Below are 706 nucleotides of genomic sequence, written 5' to 3'. Positions count from 1 at the left end.
TGTTTATTTCTGTGTTTGTGCAGGTTTGGCAGTTCACCAGATAATTACAATCACTGTGTCTCTCATTATGGTTATCGCAGCCTTGATCACAACACTCGTCCTTAAAAACTGGTAGGAAAGATTCCTTTACTTTGTCACACATAAAGACGCTCACGTGGCCGCAGGCCGCCAGAGGTACAAGGTATGATTTTATGTTTGTTTCTTGTCTTTGGTGCGTGTTTTTGTAGCTGTGCACAGTCGGGAAATGGTCGCCACAATAGCCATCAGCGCAAGATCCACCAGCAGGAAGAGAGCTGCCAGAACCTGACGGACTTCACCCCGGCCCGGGTGCCCAGCAAGGTGGACATATTCACTGCCTACAACGACAGCCTGCAGTGCTCGCACGAGTGCGTTCGGACGGCTGTGCCCATCTACACCGATGAGATGATTCAGCAGACGCCCGTCTACAAGACGGCTTACAACGGGAACAGGTATGCCGGTGCAGGAGGGTGGATGTCAGCACTGGAAATCCATACTGCTGAGCGCTGTAATGACGCTGCTGCTGTCCACTACAGAGATGATCATAACTGTTATCCTCAAGTTATCAGAGTCTAATGGCCCGAGTGTTATTGAGCAGCGGCGCCTGATCAATTCAGATTGTGTTAAGAAATCAATATCTACTGTTTTTTCATTGATATATATTTTTTAAAAGCCATTAAAAAAAAGC

General features: G+C 47.5%; 1 protein-coding gene across 1 annotated transcript; it reads left to right on the top strand.

Moving 5' to 3' along the window:
- Window positions 1-26: 26 nt before the first annotated feature.
- LOC111648457 (adherens junction-associated protein 1-like) lies at window positions 27-470 on the top strand (the record flags this gene model as incomplete). The annotated part of the gene is made up of 2 exons (XM_023398301.1): window positions 27-111; window positions 228-470. Coding segments are annotated over exons 1-2 (287 nt in total), but the record flags the coding sequence as incomplete, so codon positions are not given.
- Between the last annotated feature and the right edge of the window lie 236 nt (window positions 471-706).

Source organism: Seriola lalandi, unplaced genomic scaffold (genome assembly GCF_002814215.2).
Source record: "Seriola lalandi dorsalis isolate HSWRI2012SDOR001 ecotype SW California unplaced genomic scaffold, Sedor1 jcf7180002040065, whole genome shotgun sequence".
Classification (NCBI taxonomy): Eukaryota; Metazoa; Chordata; class Actinopteri; order Carangiformes; family Carangidae; genus Seriola; species Seriola lalandi.
Note: the sequence above shows the minus strand (reverse complement) of the source record. Positions and strands in the feature narration are given on the sequence as shown.